We start from the raw sequence: 15,574 nt of genomic DNA, 5'->3' as shown, positions 1-15,574 counted from the left end.
CATTTTGCGGTCGAGGCGGCTGGCAAAGATACGAGTATAAACCGAAGACAGATCCAATGGAGAGAATGGGTTTTTTGTTTGCAGCTCCGGTTTTATCATAATTTAACTCGGTTTTCTATTTGGTCTCGGTCTGCAGTTTGGGTTTTTCTTCGGTTTTCGCTCGCAGTCCATTCAGTAGCTAAACTCGAGATCCTGACACTCAACTTGGACGTGAGTCGGATGCAAATTGTGTAATCGTTGTGGGCAGATGGGCAATGGGCAGGGCAGTTCGAATGGCCAGTTTCTGATTACTCAGAAATTATACATTTGGCGGGGGAGGCGATAAAAATGCAGTTAACTTTGATGGAAGGTTTCCAGTTTCACGACAGTTGAATAGATGGAATAGATCAATGCGCAGGTTATTGGAAAAGGATGTGTTGGTGATGACTGCACCAAAGTGGTTCTTTGAAATATTGCTATGAAAAGGAAACAATAATATATAAATTAAGTAGTAAATGGTCATTATTGGAACCGTTGCAGAATAATAAGCAAGTAGTTTTACCAGTTCTTTGTTCAATACTATTTATATTGATTATTGCCTCACATCTCGACCCTCCTACAAAACTCATATCTCTTTCATCTGAAAAATAATCCGACGCATAACCAAAAGCATATGAAATTTGAAAACCAATATTACCCGAATTAATTGTCCCCACGCACATGCCCATAAAATGTGAAACCCTAATGCCAGAAAATCTCCTGAAAATCTCGGCCATAACTCAATCACTCAAAAGATCTGTCCGACGACATCCATGGAAAATGTCAGCAACCTTGCCTGCCTAGCACTTTATTGTTTATCGGCTGTTGAGGATCTGTAACCCAATACAATGCCCCACACTCCAACTCAATTATGCAAATTACCGAGACTCTAAACAAATTTGTTTGCCTGTCGTCATCTTTTCTGTGGCCGTTGTTTAATGATTTCATATTGGTCAACTCTGGCCATAACTCTGAGTGTGTTTATATTTAGTACAGATGGACCACATGTCATGCGATGCTTTATCTACGAGATATAAATTAGTCGGACGACAGGTGTAGGCATCTGTGAGATTGTTGGGCAACTTGGGCAGGAAAAACTTCACAGCGTTTCCCAGCACGAGTAGGATGGATGAAATTTGTTTAGTTTTTAATGCCCACTGACACTGGGCAGACAGAATGACATGAAGACCATGATATAGATGAAGATGACGATACTCCTCCCTGCATGCCTTGTGTTTTCCAGATAAGTCACGTCTCTCGTGTCATCGCATATTTGTCACAGAGTCTGCCTGGCTAATTGGAGTGGGCAGATATCCACTCCGATGTGGTGGGCACTAGTTTGGCCAATTAAATTCGAGTCCAAACTTATTTAAAACTATTATCGCTGCGCCAGATAACTCAAAGCAAACCGCACCGAACATGCCCATAATCAGTTCAAACAAATCAACTTTCCCGAAACGAGAGGCAAACGAAACCGCCGAGACCACCGTTTTTCAACCACCGAAATGCAACCACTTGCCTAGCAAAATGTGCACCACAATTGCAGCTGAAGAGCGGGGAACGCAAATGAGGGGAAGGCAAGTGTGTAATGTGGTGGAATTATTCGCATCACAAACGGATTTCGCATTCAAATAGTTTTCGGACTCTGTGCGGCACGAACTAATGGCCAACGGCTTAGCAGATAGTTATAGGTGCAAAAAAATTAAAAAACCGGCAATTGCTGAAATTAAGAATTAACACGAAAGAATTCGGTTAGAAAATGCATTAAAATATAATAGAAAAATTAAAGGTTAATGAGTGCGCCTGATGACAAACTTTATGAAGTTAATAGAATATACAAGGCAAGGATCCTTTTATCTTAGTTGCGCAATGTGCATTTGGAATACCTCCCTCCCATATGTATATCCTCCTATGAAAACGCAGCTGTTTACCCACATTTTCCGGGAATAACTCCATTCAAGCCAACACCTCTGACACTTTCCCCAACTGGGCGACAAATTTAAAGACCCAAAACGGAAATGTACGAAGTACTTACTTAGGCCGACTTAACTCGATTTACTAATGCAGTTCACATCTCATTCACACTTTCATTTCGGAGAGGTGGGCCAAGTTGTGTCAGCTGGCTGCGATCCGACACACTTACACAAACATTGCACAAGCAATACAAGATATACAAAAGGAGAGAGATGGAAAGGGAAGATCGCTAATGCGTAACGTGTGACAGTTGCTGTCATCCGGGGCTGAAAGAGATGGAGGATAGCTACGTGGGTCCGCCATCTCCTTCCAGTGCCCCCGCGACCCCTGTCTTTCAATCAAGTGTGTAGGTGCAGTGTTCTCGCTCGACTAATCTGTAAGTGGAAATCTGTTTGCATTTTGTTGAAAATATTAAAAAGCAATTTCCATTCCTGTGGATTTTTTTTTTTTTTTTAATTAACTCAGGTCCCTCTTCGTTTTCCAAGCCACTTGAGAAAGTCCACTTGAGGTAAACTCTTTGCTCAGCGAGAGCGCTGTTTTCCTTTTTTCTACGTAAATATTTGCCAAGAATGTTTCCTACACAATTTTCCGTCAACTTGACACACACATGCGATGCTCACATTCACTAATTATTCTCCAAGCACTTGAACCAGATTTTCACCCCCACATATTTTGAAGAACAATGTTCTTATTGTGACTTGGGGTTTTTGCTAGAGACAGCTTTGGGTTAAGGTGAAACCTCAGGACCTTGCCTTAGTTACATTTTAATGGCTATATAAATACTTCATGAAAAATGTTAAGCTTCGAAAGGGATACAACAAGAAATTTTAATTTTACATCCTTTCTTTTTAGGTGGTTTTTAAACATGCCACACAAACTAAAGAGGTATGTTTTGTCTGCATCCATCATTATTCTACAAAAAGTTCTGTGTTTAAACAATTGCCTTTGGGCCACTTGAAGCTGTTTCAATAATGTTCGATTTGAGATCCACTTTAAATAGACGCACGTAGCGAAAGGCAAACAAAGCTAGCAACTAGAAATTACTGTTAACAACTGCAGCAATAATATTTGTACATGCGTTGCATTTTCACGCCGCATAATTAGACAGTCGGGAAAGCCTTCACAGCTGCCGCCAACTTGAATTTAAATTCAATGCAGCCAGCGAGTGCAACACCAGCATTCACTTTAATTAGATGCCAACCGCAGTTAACGAAAAGTACCTTTGTACATTTATGCTAATCAACACTCATGGGTTGGGTTCCCTCGAAAAAAGATGGTACCCGAAAGACAAAAATGTCAAACCTGCGTGGCATTCGGAAAATGACGTTCTGACCCACATCAAATTGACCATAAAGGTAAGGAAGTATAAAAGAAGGGGCAGGAAGACTACTGGAAAACAGCTAGTCTATTGACACCTACAATAGATCATTTAAATAAGCATTTAATTTTGGATGAGTATTTAATTTTTTTGTTAGCTCATCAACCCATCCAAATAAAGAACCCAATTCCTAAACTTGCAAGGACAAAAAGTTGACTTGTTTGAAATATACCCTCCAACTACATACATTCCCATACAGATATTCAATTGTACTGGATAATTACTATCCCGTTCCGATAGGAATCGAGTGCAGAGATGTGTAATTCCACAATCCTTTCAAACCCCTTCAATTACAAATTATTCCACCAACTCACCTTTTCGTAGATAAGCACTTGCAATACAGAGATTTCCAACTTCTTTGCAGGAACTTTGAAATTATGTCCAGGAATTTCTTTCAGGCTCAATTAATCCATTAAAATGATTGCTTCTATTGCATTGAGTGCGCACTTTGCAATCGTCTCTATAATTGCATTGATTCTGTGTGTAATTTTAATTGAAAATTCCTCAACTCGCACTCGTCACTAACAAAGCGTAAAAAGCGGGATTGCGCGCCCGTCTTATTCGGCTTCTGCTTCTTCACTTATTGAATTCTAACGCACTTTGGTCACACTTGCCGACAGCTTTTAATATAATTTCTGGAATTTTTCGGGCGGGGATGGGGTGCAAAAGTCGCTGTCAACAGTTATCAATCAAGGCAATTACACGCACACAATAGACCATTAAAATCTTTAAAGCCAAAGTAGCTTGTTTTCTTTGCGTTTTCTGTTTGAATTTGTTTCGGTAACTTTGTTTCCTTCTCGTTAGCACTTTTAATTGTGTTTTATGGCCCAAAACTCCCAACTTTCCAGCACGCGCACTTCCAATTGGCCAGCGAACTTTACGTAAATTTGTATCTCGATGAGCGCCGATAACAGAGCATCTGCATCCGCGTGTACAGCCGCGTGAGAACCGCCTTCGTCGAAGAAAATTTTCAAACTAACCGCCTGCGTTTAGCGAACAAACGAACGAGCCACTTTCCTTACATTCGAATTTCCTTCGGCTGGAATTAACAGCGAAAACTTTAACCCTTAGCGGTTAACAGCGCGACTCATATGGGAAGTTACACGTGCGATGCCGGCCAACAGTGCGATTTGTACGGAGCCAATCGGTTAACATTCAACAATATAACAGCGGACCAACCGGTTTTGCTCTCTCGGTTTTATGGAGCATTTGCTTGGAAAGTCGCATGCGATAAGTGGCAGAGAGGATAGAATTTAAAAGGCCGTGTTGTTGTTGCTGCTGCACCACCAACAGCTGTTTTTTGTTTATTTCAATAAATTCTGTAGCATTGTCTGATAAGCACGTGGATTTTTTTCGATCCAAGTGAATTTATAAAGCGGCCACAGGTAGCGCATTTAACAGAGAATGTTAAGAGCCCTGATAACAGCATTTTAAGCAGAGAATCTTTTTTCCGCTTTTTCACAAACATAAATATTTCGGTAACTACCTGCTGCATAAAGTTTTTCAAAAGTAAGTAACACCACCTTTAAATCTATGCGGCGAGCCAACGGCACCCATTAATTAAGAAGCATCCAATTAGCTAAATAAATCCAGTTTGCAACGCCCTGATGACCAAATGAAATCGCTCGCAGAATCGCTGAAATCATCCACACAATCAATTAAAAATTTAAAAACTCGCAAATTAATAAGTGGGCGCCACACACACGCTTAGAATGTATTAGATACTCTGGGGGTTGGAATAAACATAAATATATATCTAAGGGGAAAAGTATCTACCAACTCCCCATATTTGCTAAATCAGCAAATGTGTCGCCCAAGAAGGGTGGGCAAAAAAAAAGTGCACGGGAATTCTGCTTGATGTAGAATGAAACGCATTAATTTGCCTCGTTATGATTATTGCCACGCCATGCCACGCCCCCCACACGACGCCCCCTTGTTCGCAGCTGAAGGAGATGAAGCTACAGAGAAAAAAAAATGCTTATTTGCTTTTACAACAATACTTATGTTAAGGAAAAATCAATTGAAAGTAGCTGAAGTATGGCAAATTTTATATCATGTTTTTTACATTCACTAAGTTAAGTTAATAAGTTAAAATTAGTAGTACATAAAATTTGTTTTAAATATATTATATAATCTCCCAAACTTAATGTACAATATTAAATGAATATATCATAGGAACACCAGCTAAGATCTTTAGGTGTACACTTCAAGTAGACCATATGGAAATGCCCTGAGTAATATGTTTGTCTGACTCTGCACAGACCAAACTGTGACCCTCAGTCAGCGTCCCTGCCCCTCCGTGAGCCCCTGGCCATCCCCCCCCCTTTTTGGGTGGAACAAGGGAATGGGGCGGGGGAACCACTGCCAAAGGCGCACGTTAAGCGAATCGTGCACACGCCCCATGACGATGATTAATTACCTTTTTGGCTGCTCGGTTCGGTGTTGTCTCGAATGTATCTTTGTATCTTGTATCTTGTGCACATTTCACTTATGCACGCCTCACGCTCCGAAGACGAAGACTTTTGGAGGGTGGTGAGGGGGGTAGTCCTCTCGAGGGCGAGGAACCTCGCTTTTGGGGGTTCGTTTTTCGCTGATGAAGTTGTATTATTTATCACAAAATGATTTTTCGCACTTTCTGCATGTCTTCGGTTGTCTTTCTTGCGTCTTCTTTATTTCAGAAAGGTGTGGAATAGAAATAGACATAAGACTTAAAACATGGGTTGTTGCATTAAGTAAAACTTACAATTAGTTTTACCTTAGAAAATTTTAATAAAATGCAAACTATATGGAACCAATAATATTCATTCAACAACTTTTGTTCCATAATATTTCATTCCCCCAGAGAACCTTTAAAAATTTACGGACCATGCTAACCACAAATAAATTCTAAACGCAATGGCCTTTGTGTATATGCACTTTAGATCTACTTAAAGAAGCATATCTTCATGGTTATAAATATACGACTCCGCGTGGCAACTCGACTAGGCCAGCTCATAACTCTAGATTGCATTATCTTAGGATCTCCAAATGTAGAAGACACATGTGTTGCTCCCTTTACTTTCGGCACTCCCGTGACTCCCTTCGAAAATAAAGTGAGGACATATCAAGTTGCCCTTTGCGAGGACTGCAAATCGATTGAGGAACCCTGAAGGAGTAGGAGTTGCTGGGGATGGGGTTTTGAGTATTTCACAGAAATTCGAAACCGCGCAAAGTCAATGAACCAAAACAAACGAAAACAAAAGGGGCCACCACCGCGATGGAAATGAAAACAAATACAATAGGAAAAAGGCAACAAAAACATACAAAATGCACAACAATTTGACATCTGTTTCAACAATTTCGTTTAGCGAAAAAGGAGTAAAAAAGTAAGGACGAAAAGGATGTCACGTAGATTGACTTGTACAGCAGACAAAAGGAGCCCGAAACTTCAATTCAAACTTGGAACCCACTCGAAAACTCCTTCATCTCGTCAAAAAAGCAAAACGAAATTCCCCCGCGTTCGTGTGACAAATGTCAAGGGTTAATGAGATCCCCTTTTTTACAGTACTCTTCAGAAATGGAGTTGTGTTAATTATCATCAACGAACAGGAGTTTAAACGCTTCATTAGACAAAACAGTGCAACCAGAAGACAAAGAACAAAAAGGGAATGGAATAAGTATCTACAGATACGAGGGGTGAAAGCGATACCAAAAGGGGAAATGAGTTTAAACATATTTAGTGAAAAATTTGTGGACATCGAAAATATCAAATTACCAAAACCGGGAATTGCCTTCCAGTCTTAACGGGAATGGATTTTTTAGAGCAAAAGCAAAAGCGGGAGAAATGGGCATTCAATTAGTCACAGTCTACATGGGTGCGAGATTGTAGATAAGGTCGTCAGATACATTGTGAAAATACATTTGCATTCGAACTGGTTGTGTTCTAGGAAATTATATACAATTTAAATTTATTAATATAATAAATATATACAATTTTTAAGAGTATAAGATTTTATGAGCATTGCCTGCACATTTCAAAATCCCATATTCCAAGAAATCCCTTGCTTAATGAACTAAATTGTAAACTCTTTCAATATGTTTAATTGTGGCATTTCTCAAGAAAACGATACGATCATTAATATGCATTGTGTTTTGAAAAATGATTTTTCTGCATGCTATATGGCAAAGTGATATTTTAGCCGCTAATTGTCAAAGTCCACCAAACTTTGGCCCTTAATATGCAGTTCGTAAAATTATGAAATATATTCATTTATTTTAATTAGCTTAACCTCAAGGCGAAGAAAGCGAAGAGCAGAGAGAAATAAGTTCAATGAGACCCCAAGGTTTGCCTTCTGGCAAGTGAAATGATTGATGGATTGGAGCTCCATTGTCTTCACATGAGTCACTAAACCACGAGAATCTTATAGAGCGTATCACTTGCTGCAGTGACTCACTCTAGAATAAGGAAATATAATCGAAACTGGAATCGGGATCGTAAAAATGCAATTCAGATAGCGAAAGGGCGGAAAACAGCTGGAAAAATTCGGGGCTAGAAGGTCGTGCTCAGTCGTCTTCATCTTTAATTGCTTGGAAAACAATAGTCTAAAAGGAAAACCGATGGAGTAGCGCCCCATAAACCATAAAAATGCATAATCTACGACCACTTGACACGCATTAAACAAAAACAAAACAACACTACGGCGGCGGCATTCCTACTTTTATGTTTTATAACGTTTTCAACATTTTATAAAATATTTTTTAGACGAACGAGATGGGAGATCTCCATATATAGTTGAACAATAGTTGTCCCCAGATAAGGAGTAAATAAAGACCTCTAGCTCTCTACCCGTAAAATTAAACTGAAACCGAAACTTATGTAGTGCTTTTTATGAATTCATATAGGGCTTCCGTCACACGACTAAATCAGATCGTAAAAAATGTACAACAAAAGAAACTTTTTCGTTCCGCCAAAAGAAAGAGCAACAAAAAATAGGAAGCAATGAAAAAATTGAAAGGGGTTTCATTGTCAAAATCACGTGCGTGCTGGTATACTATTTTTTTCCAACTGGACTTGTAAATTTATTCGTCATATACAGCCGTTGTTCTTGTTATGCAGCTTTTCATGGGCTGCCCTATGATTTTCGCTCGGAAATTACAACTTTGTCATCAAATTCGGACTGTAAACATTACAACTAGTGTAATAAAAGAACAATAAAATTGGCGGAAATATTCGCCAAAGAAATTGAGCAATGAAATGCATAATTATATTCACTAGACGAACTATTCACATCAGTAATTTACCAATAACTAAAGAAGCTATAAAGAGCAGGGTATTATAATATTCAATAGATTCAAGCAGCTGACGACATTTTTTTAATTTACTCCTGGTGACACGTGAGATTATTGCATAAAATTCTTGTCAGTCCGATTTTTTTCGCCTGTGCCAAAAACTCAGCAGTTTGTTCATCCAAATATCGTGCATCAGTCAGAATAATTGGGGGGGTGTTCGCCATGGATGATTCGTGATTAAAGGATGTGTATTAAATATTCATATGAATGTCAATTTAAAGCTATCTCTTTCGGCACAGTGTCACCCTCTCTTTCTCATTGACTGGTTATAGACCAGTTGAGTGCCAGTGTTGGCGGCTTTTTGTTGTCTCGGCTTTGGTCTGCATTATTGTTGATATAGCCCATGAATCCCCAATTGAAAGGCTTCCCTTACTTTCCTTTTTGAACTTTGCCGCCCTTGGAAACAAATGGGAGGGTTAAAACTGGGGGTTTTGGGGTTATAAATAACAATAGATTTATTGCAAACAAAACATGAAGTGCATTCAAATAAAATGAAAGGAGCTTTGTTTGGTTTTCGCCTGTCTACTCTTTCACTAAAGCTAAATTGTGTAACTTTAATTTATCAATAAGAATTTTTGGCAGCAGAATAATAATAGTGGAATGCAAGGCTTATTTAACATGTAAAAAAAAGAAGTTTTGAACATTAAGTGTGACTGCTTAAAGTACACCGATGAGAGTGTGTTTTCTTAAAAATCATCGATAGAAACTGTAAAGGATAACAGAAAAACTTAGCAACACTTTTTCCGAATGGAAAACAACAGCAGGGCAACCCTTAAAGTGGGCCAACATTTCGTTTGTCAGTCCTCATATTTTTCCGGCTTGCTCGTTTGCCCGAATATTTGTTTGAGAACTAAAAAGTCATCGAAGTTTGTAAATACAAAAGGATAATGTCGGGGAACCAAGACACTTTGGGCCAGTCACAGCAGGTCAATGAAAGTGGTGATGAATATGAAGAAGACGCAGCAACAAGTTGGACAAATGAGTTGGAACAGCAGGAGTCCAGGACGCCAGCGGATAGCCCCGAGTTTCTGGATTTTGTGGACTCCGAGGATCCGCTGGAAGATTTCGAAAGAAATCCTTTGCAGAAGGAGCCCCTCGATCTGGCAGTTAAACCTGTTTCCGACATCAATAAGAAGGCAGCGGAGAATCACAGGCGGATTTACCGACAATTGGGTATCCATATCCCGGAAACGCCAAAAAGCCATCCTCTACTCCATTATGCATTCGTCGTGAAACTGTTCCTGGCCACCGATAATAGCTCCATTCACTACCTCAAGTGGTCGGCAAATGGCCGCGAACTGGAGGTCGATTACCAGGGTATGCAGGAGCATTTGTCCAGCGGGTGTTCCATGTTTCATTGTCGAAATACATTGCAATTTACGGGCACTCTATTGGCCCACGGATTCGAACGCGTTTCATTGAAGGATGTGCGTAAATCCTCAGCCACCAACATCACGCTGATCTATCGGAATCCAAATTTCGTTAAGGGTCAGTTACTCAAATTGCATAAACTGGCTCAGGAATGTGAGAAAATACCTGAAATTTCAAGCCCGGGAACGGCGGAGCCGCGACGACCACCTCTGCACCTCCCGAACTATGCCCATATTTCCAGGATGGTACGGCGAGGAGATCTCTGCTCCACTCCCTACACATCCCGTTCTGCTCTGCAAGTGGCTCGATGTCATTTCCAAACTCTGCTAGGATATCAAGCCGATCTGGGTGTCCTTAAGGATCGCAACAATCACGATATGTTCAACAAGAACATTATGACGCAACTGAATGTGAAGAGGGGGCGTTCGTCTATCAATAACGCCCCCGTAGACTTAGCGCCCAGTAAAGTTTCCTTTGAGAAATTCGTAAAGCCGCACGAATCTGTGATTAATATCGGAATTGGCCAAGCTCCCGATTATGCCGGTTATTATGGCCAGGTCGAGCTATTCAAAGTCAACGAGTTCTTCTCCGAATATCTGCCGCGCTATGGTAGCAAAATCACCGGCTACAAGGAAATAGTTATGGATGCCACCAATAAGTCCATTGGTTTCCAGCAGAATCTGCCAATCGGCATGAATTACTCGGATGATGAAGACGATGCCCTGCCACCGATTTCATCGGACCTCGACTTGGACTTCATGCCATCCACCTCAGCGGCGGCGAAGATGAAATCTACAGGTCGCAAGGTAGTGGAGGACTCGGACTTGGAGCAGGCTATGCAGGAATTGTGCGGCGGTTCTAATCTTAACGAAGAGGAGGAACTTCCACAGACCAGCACCAGGTTTAAAGCAAAGCCCAAACCAAGAGCCAAAACCAAAGCCAAACCCACGAAACGCCAAGCTAAACCCGTACATTCCAGTTCCAGCGAATGCGAAGATTTCAAGCCAGACGAAGTGTATGAAGGTTTTAAGTCTAGAAACCCAAAGAACGTTAAGTTAAAGCCTAGTGACGAAAATATCTCCTATACTCTTGAAGAAGGAACTGATTTCGAGGAGCAAGTCATAGAAGAAACGACCGAAACCAAGGTGCAGGATTCGCAATACGATGACCTGGATGATGACGACGACGACGAGGAAGAGGATTACTTCGACGAGGATGACGAGGATTATGTTTACAAAAATTTGCAGTACAGGAACCCTCCTGAACCGCCAAAAAGCCGACGCTATGATCTACGCAACTCCAAGCGAAATCCTCGTTGAGTCTGCCACTCATTGGAATTGTATGGTATATCTAAGGCAACTAGGAGTTATTATTTGTTAAATCAAATACTTGACTGTGTGGATTTGTGCACCAAACAATTAAACGTTATTTAGTAACTTTAAAGAGGATTTTATTTAAAACTTACGGTACGCATCTTCGGACCATTCACCTCTGCCATATCTTTTGTTTATTCAACTTTAGGCCCATTCCTTTAACCATCTTCCATTGGGCATATCTAAACCTTTCATTATAGCTTTTGTTGGTCTTCTTCGAAGGCAATAAGTTTGGACATATGGGCAATTAAATCGCTTATCGCTCTTTGATCTCTCACGCCCTCAGTGCCCCATTACCGAGGCCAATCAAAAGTGTAATATCATCTGGAAATATCTTACCAATTCGAACCGAGGGCCAGCACCCACACGAACTCACAAAAACCGAAAACGTATAACCAGAAAATAAAGGAAAAAACCAGACAGGGGCACAATCAGTCGGATGTTTACAAGTTTTATGAGCCACCAAATAACAAGATGAACAACAGGCAACCGAAAACGAAACCAAAACCAAAACCAGAACCAAAGCGAAACTTAAACGATACTTGATTTCGAAGGGATTTCGGATTTGTGGTGTACCTCGCACCGCATTTGCAAGAGGCGCAAAAAATAAGCGCTTTTTTTTTATATATATAACTCAGCGTGAGCCGAGACACGATTTTTATCGTCTTTAATTTGCTTTTTATTTGATATCATATTTCAAGACAGCCGGACGGATCAAATCGGTTTGGTCCCACTCGCAGAACTCTGGAGCGTTGAAAACAAAAGCCGGTATCCTCTTATTTGCCGGCTCCGCTCCTCCGAAAAATCCCAAAACAGATTTTTCGGTTGGCAAAAGAGGAGAAACCTTGAGTCAAGACGTCATAATGTCATAAAAATGTCACATACTTTTAATAACTTTATGACAGCTACAAAATCATAAACAAAATGCTCTGACAGCAGCACACGAACTGCGAGAAGGCGAGGGATTCTGCGGTTGAGTTCTTTTGGGAGTCCTCATAATGAGATGTGTCATGTTTTGCCTTCTGAGAAATGTTTCTGCTTCTCCATTTCGGTGGCTTTTGCCATGATTGCCCATCGAGGAGCCGAGTGGACCAGGCTGCCATACTCCCATCCCTTCCCCCAAGAGTCACAATTATAAACATGACAGGCTGATTATTAAATTTGATGTTTAAATGATGATCTAAACAGCAGGGATATTCGATAGTAGGGGGTGTGTGTAGCGTGTGCCTAGGAAAATACATCCATAAAGTTGGTTCGTGGCAAATAAATTATCACTGAACTATGCATGTAGCTTGAACTTGTAAACTTAACATTGAAAATATTGTATTTTGGGCTACAGGGTAGGGATTTGAATATATAGATGCTTTAGAATCGTTTTTAATCCAAATATTTCGTTGATTCTTTTCTTCTCACGCACCAATTTAATGCAATCCACACACACCTTTTCGGTCCAAAGGCCACAATCTCAGCTTTAGTTTCAACACATAAATTCGGTTTGCGACAAAGCGCGCCAGTATTAAATTATGGAAACAGGAATAAAGTCGGGACTTTTGCTGCATTATAATGAAGTCAGATAGGTGGGGGTGGGGCAAAGAAGTTTGGGGGGGGTAAGTCGAAATGCCCTCCGAATGCAGAGTTATTAAATGCCAAGTTATTTGTCGTTTAGCTGGAAATCCACGCAGGTCGGCAGTACTTTAACTTCTGAGGCTCACAAACTTTTTTTTTTGAGACTGCTTTATGGGCTTGAGTAGGAAATCTTTACGAGTTTCTGCTGGGGAGACAAATTTATTGGCAAGGCATTAATGTTTTCTTTACTGTTCGTATTTCTCTCTTCCCTCTCGTATTTTTCCCGTTTTTTGTCTGACTTTAATACGGAGTCGTAAAGATTTTTAATGATTCAAAGCGGCGGTAAAACTATTTACATATGTATCTCTATGCTTTATGGGGGCAAATACGAATGTATCTCCTCTATAAGGTTTGGCAATTTGTCTTGTGGTGGGAAAATGCCAAAGGAAACGAGGTGTTGACTGTGGGCCATATAGTTACGGATCTAATAAAGTGGAATCATAAAAACAATGGCATTTAAGAGTTATTATATCCTAAAAAACTTTCCACTAATATCATCACTGATTGGCCATTACTCTTAATCAAAAGCGTTTTAGGATTTACTAATTTTAAAAGTTTCTTCAATTGGAATTCAAATTCAGAACTTTTCTTTTTGGTAGTGCAAACTTACTAACCTTAACTCTCAATTACCAACAAATCGAAACTCAATTTACCAGTTCCCCTGAGTAAATAATTTGTTGTACATTTGTTAAAAACTTTGCGCTTATCTGTATGCCTTTTTCAAATCCAACTTTGTAAATAAGCTATATACGGACTGTAGAACTAGCCACCAAATGCAGTGAAACTTGCTCCTGTGAGTTTGGCGTGTCCTTGGGCTTTCTTCCCATTTTTGCTAGCAGGTAGGGAGTTATTTTATGATTGCACAAATGCAAAATGCATAACAATCAAAATTGCACAAAATATTCGCCAGCAAATCGGGATTTATATGTATGAGATATGGCCTCGTTCCATCTGCTTGGCAAACTTTTCACCAAAAAGGTAAAAGGATCCAAATAGCTTGCCTTCAAGTGTTGTAACCCAGTTTTAAATTGCTTTTTTATTTGCCAATGGCTGCAGTTAAGGATGTGGTTATGGATATGGATGTGCTCCCCGGGATATGAGCTGAGCGTTTTCCAAGTACTTTATGCAACATTTGCTAAAATCTAGCCAAAAAGTTGGTGAGCAACTTTTGATCGATGTGCTGCTTGGTTGCAAATTTGTGTGCACTTTGCATAAATTAGTTAAAAGTGGGTGCATAAATTGTTATTGAAAAAGCAGTTTAACCATGAGTTTGCTGCACAGTTATCTTAATTTTTTTAATATTTTTAAGGTGCTACAATAAAAAACTATTCATCTGCTGATTCAGTTCAGTAATCTTCCTCAGGGTATGGCATGCAATGACAGCCTCCTGGAGTATTGGAGCCCAGCCAGCGAAGATACTGATTGACTCGGGTGTAAACCCCAGGCGATTGTGGTCTGGCACATCCGACACCCCAGGAAACGATACCCGCCAGCTGATATTGACCCGGCTGCTCATCGAAGGTGGTCTGAAGAGGTCCTCCACTGTCGCCGCTGCAGGCATCCTTGCCACCCTCAGAGATATATCCAGCACACATCATGTTATCCGTAATTTGTCCAGGCCTATACGTTGTGCCATTGCGACACTCCGATTGAGGCAGCACCACAACATCCACTTCCTAAATTTCTTAATGTTATATTGTTCCCATTTCAAGCTTCAATCGGTTTTCTTACCCTTAAGGTATCGGTGCCGAATCCTCCTTCTCTCTGAGCTCCCCAACCAGCAACTATACCCAGTTCGTGATCAAAACTGTACGATTGTACGGGCAAACAAATGGGTCTCAAACGATGATGCCTCATATCAAGCGGTTGATTAAGCCGTAGAACTGCTAAATCGTTATCAAAGCTCCGCGGATTATACAATTCGTGTACCTTCACCCTGGATACGTATCTCTGTATCACTATATCATCATTGGAATGACTACGATTGTGTTCGAGAAATCGCAACGTGATTAGTTCTGGTGGTACACCTTCCACGCAATGGGCTGCTGTCAGAACATACAGATCATTGATCAGCGATCCCGAGCAATAGAAGCGATTGTATATCAGAATCACAGCCATCCAAGGATACTGATGAACTCGGGTCTCCTGACCTCCGACAATTTTGTACAAGGTATTAATCAAGCCACAGCGACAAGTAACACAATCCCTCTCAATGGGAAAGTTTGCCACTGTGGTTCTGGATGTCGTTGTTCTGCTCGTTGTACTGCTGGTTGTTGTGGTTCTCCTTGTTGTTGTGGAAGTTGTTGCCACTACCGGAGTTGAAGTTGTTGTCGTAGTTGAAGGTAGCAATATTGAACCTAGCCACTCGAAAATCTTTCCTTCATTTGGCCGAATTCTACGTTCGGTTGAACCACTGCACAAGCCGCAAAATAAAGCGATCAAAATCCATGGAAGCTTCATCTTCCTTGGACTTTTCACCACTAAACTGGATAGTGTGGTGGATCAT

General features: G+C 40.6%; 3 protein-coding genes across 4 annotated transcripts in view; 1 reads left to right on the top strand and 2 right to left on the bottom strand.

The window, feature by feature from the left end:
- The window catches only part of Fili (Fish-lips), a 74,230-nt gene extending 69,881 nt beyond the window's left edge, over nucleotides 1–4,349 (bottom strand). For both annotated transcript variants that reach the window (NM_001382077.1, NM_001103932.2), the window contains exon 1: nucleotides 3,685–4,349. The gene's annotated coding sequence lies outside the window, so the exon portion shown is untranslated. The remainder of the gene's footprint in view (nucleotides 1–3,684) is intronic.
- A 5,170-nt stretch (nucleotides 4,350–9,519) lies between these two features.
- comr (cookie monster) lies at nucleotides 9,520–11,509 on the top strand. Its single transcript, NM_137773.2, has one exon. The coding sequence runs from the start codon at nucleotides 9,586–9,588 to the stop codon at nucleotides 11,386–11,388; it is 1,803 nt and encodes a 600-aa protein (NP_611617.1). The 5' UTR covers nucleotides 9,520–9,585; the 3' UTR covers nucleotides 11,389–11,509.
- Nucleotides 11,510–14,384: 2,875 nt separating this feature from the next.
- On the bottom strand, nucleotides 14,385–15,554 carry CG9294 (uncharacterized protein). The gene is made up of 2 exons (NM_206198.2): nucleotides 14,800–15,554; nucleotides 14,385–14,744 (listed from the first exon to the last, which is right to left on the bottom strand). The coding sequence occupies exons 1-2, from the start codon at nucleotides 15,526–15,528 to the stop codon at nucleotides 14,415–14,417; spliced, it is 1,059 nt and encodes a 352-aa protein (NP_995920.1). The 5' UTR covers nucleotides 15,529–15,554; the 3' UTR covers nucleotides 14,385–14,414.
- Between the last annotated feature and the right edge of the window lie 20 nt (nucleotides 15,555–15,574).

The sequence above is a fragment of the Drosophila melanogaster genome, chromosome 2R, assembly GCF_000001215.4.
Source record: "Drosophila melanogaster chromosome 2R".
Taxonomy (NCBI): domain Eukaryota; kingdom Metazoa; phylum Arthropoda; class Insecta; order Diptera; family Drosophilidae; genus Drosophila; species Drosophila melanogaster.
Note: the sequence above shows the minus strand (reverse complement) of the source record. Positions and strands in the feature narration are given on the sequence as shown.